Raw genomic sequence first — 2,534 nt, forward strand, 5'->3', positions numbered from 1 at the left:
TCCCCCGGGCAGCCCCCATTCAACAGGTTGCCCTGGTCTCCCGGGCCGCCGGCCCCATCGGGCTGCCTCCTTAGTTCCTTTCCCCCCGTCTCCCGGGTCCCCCGCTTGCAGTTTCCTTTCCTCCTCCTTCCCCCCCGCCACCCCCCCGTCTCTCGCAGGTTGCCGCCCCTCAATTACTCTGTTAGAATCTCCGGGGGTGGAGGGGGGAAACTTGGGTGCTCTCCACCCCTGTTGCAGGCATGAGTGGGTCTGTGCACGGTGCCATCTCCCACCGCCCCCCCCATCCCCCGGGTGCAGGACTGGAGGGGACTAACTGGTGGCGATGGAGAGGAGGGGGGGCGCCCCCGGGAAAGCGGCGAAGCCAGAGGTGCCTCCCCGGCCCAAACCAGGGTGGTCCCCCCCTCGCGCGCCCCTTCTCCGCCCATCGTTCTGGGGAGCCCTGTTTTCCCAGTCCACCTCGGTTCCGTTTCGGTTTATTAATCCTCACCCAAGGATATTTTCCCATTGATTTTTAGAGAGAGTGGAAGAGAATTGGGTGGAGCCCGCGCAGGATGTGAACAGAAAAGAGAGCAAAAATGTGAATTAATAGACCACGCACGGGAGCCGCCGCTCCCTCCCGGGCCCCTCCTCCTTTTCCTGTGTGTAGTGTATAGCCGCCGGGTGCGTGTGTGGACCCGTTTTCTTTGATTTCTTTCCCTTTCTAGTTTTTCCCCTTCCTCCGCCCCCCCCCCGCAAAAAAGTAAGAGTTTTTCATTTTTTAATTTTTTAATTACAAGATTTACGTACATATAAAACTTTGCTTAGGTTCTTACACATTTCCCTGGAAATAACTGGCTGCTAAAATGCCATTGCAAACAGTTGCCATTAATTTACTTCTTGGGTTCAAGCAAGTTATTGTTTGGAGGCTGCAGGGAATATGGAAAACCATGTGTGTGTAAAATCCCCCCACCCCCACCCCCAGTCTTCTGGGAAGGATATAGGGTTGGTACTTGGAGGAGCTAAATTCTGGTCCTTTCTCTACAATAGTTATTTGTGTTTTTTTATGTGACCATGCAGTGGAACGTGTACATGTTCTCCTACCCCAGTGGTCGGCAAACTCACTAGTCAACAGAGCCAAATACCAACAGTACAACGATTGAAATTTCTTTTGAGGGCCAAATTTTTTAAACTTAAACTATATAGATAGGTACACTGTTATTCACTTAATTAGGGTACTCCTAAGGCTTAGGAAGAGCCACACTCAAGGGGCCAAAGAGCCGCATGTGGCTCGAGAGCCCCGGTTTGCCAACCACTGTCCTACCCCATCTTACTGACTTTGAGTTGCCTGTAGTTGCAAAAGGCCGAGAGAACAGCCCTGCTCTGGGCGGTTCTGTCATGCGTATTGTTTGATTTGCACTTTCACTTGATATCACTTGCTCTTGCAACTACTCGTGAGCATATTATTCTCATTTTACAAAAAGAGGAAACAGAAGCTGGGATTAAGCAGACTACCCAGGGTCCCAGTACTGTACCGCTGAAATCTGAGGTTTTGCAAAAATTCCCAATCCTGTCTGCTCTGCTCCATCGTATTTAAGACACTTTGTCTAAGATGTGTCGTGTGTGTAACTTGGGAAATGAGATTTTCTTCATTACCTAAGAACATGCCCTTCCATACTCTTGCCAGTTAGGCAGTGAGCACCTATGTGGGTCCTCATACTGGGTGTTTGCCAGGATTGCAGACCCTGACGTGGAAAGCTGCCTCTCGCTGTGATGTGGTGGGACCCTGCAGCTGTTGGCATTTAGCAGCGGGGCTCACAGTGCGGAGTGCAGATTACCATGTCCAATTGAACTTACAAAGGAAAGTTGAGTATGCAAGCTGTTAGCTAGCCCTGAGGAACAGGCACATACAAAGCCGTTGTTGGACCTCCGTATCAGCTTTTTAACTTCATCATTCAGAATAGTTCTCAGATTTTAAAAACTGCCAGTGTGATGATTGGCTTAAATTTTATAGATGTGTAAAAACGAGGCTACGGATAAAATGGGGTTGAAATGGTCGAAGCAGCGCAATTTCCAATAGCTGAGATCTGGAAACAGCCCAAGTGCCCATCAGGAGACGAGTGGATAGAAAAGCTGTGGGACATTGACCCCACGGAATACTATGCAGCCGTGAAAAAGAAGGATCTCTTACCCTTTGAGACAGCATGGAGGGACCTGGAGAGTATCATGCTAAGTGACATACGCCATTCAGAGAAAGACAAGTGTCACATGATCTCACTCATATGAACAAAATAGATCCAGAGACAGAAGCATGGACCAAACTCTGGAATCTCAGAGGAAAGGTGGGGGAGGGTGGATGGGTGGGAAGAGATAGTGGACCAAATTCTGGAATCTCACAGGAAAGGCGGGGGAGGGTGGATGGGTGGGAAGAGATCAACCAAAGACCTTGTATGCATATATGCATAACCCATGGACACAGACCGTAGGGTGGTGAAGGCCTAGGGTGGGGCAAGCTAGAAAGGGTTAATGGGAAGAAAAGGAGGTATATGGAATACTGT

At 49.8% G+C, this 2,534-nt stretch overlaps 1 protein-coding gene across 1 annotated transcript in view; it reads left to right on the plus strand.

The window, feature by feature from the left end:
- Positions 1-1,050: 1,050 nt before the first annotated feature.
- The window catches only part of AIDA (axin interactor, dorsalization associated), a 20,858-nt gene continuing 19,374 nt past the window's right edge, over positions 1,051-2,534 (plus strand). Inside the window, exon 1 of the mRNA XM_015562341.1 lies at positions 1,051-1,087. Coding sequence (XP_015417827.1) covers positions 1,051-1,087 — 37 coding nt within the window. The remainder of the gene's footprint in view (positions 1,088-2,534) is intronic.

This window comes from Myotis davidii, unplaced genomic scaffold (assembly GCF_000327345.1).
Source record: "Myotis davidii unplaced genomic scaffold, ASM32734v1 scaffold174, whole genome shotgun sequence".
Taxonomy (NCBI): domain Eukaryota; kingdom Metazoa; phylum Chordata; class Mammalia; order Chiroptera; family Vespertilionidae; genus Myotis; species Myotis davidii.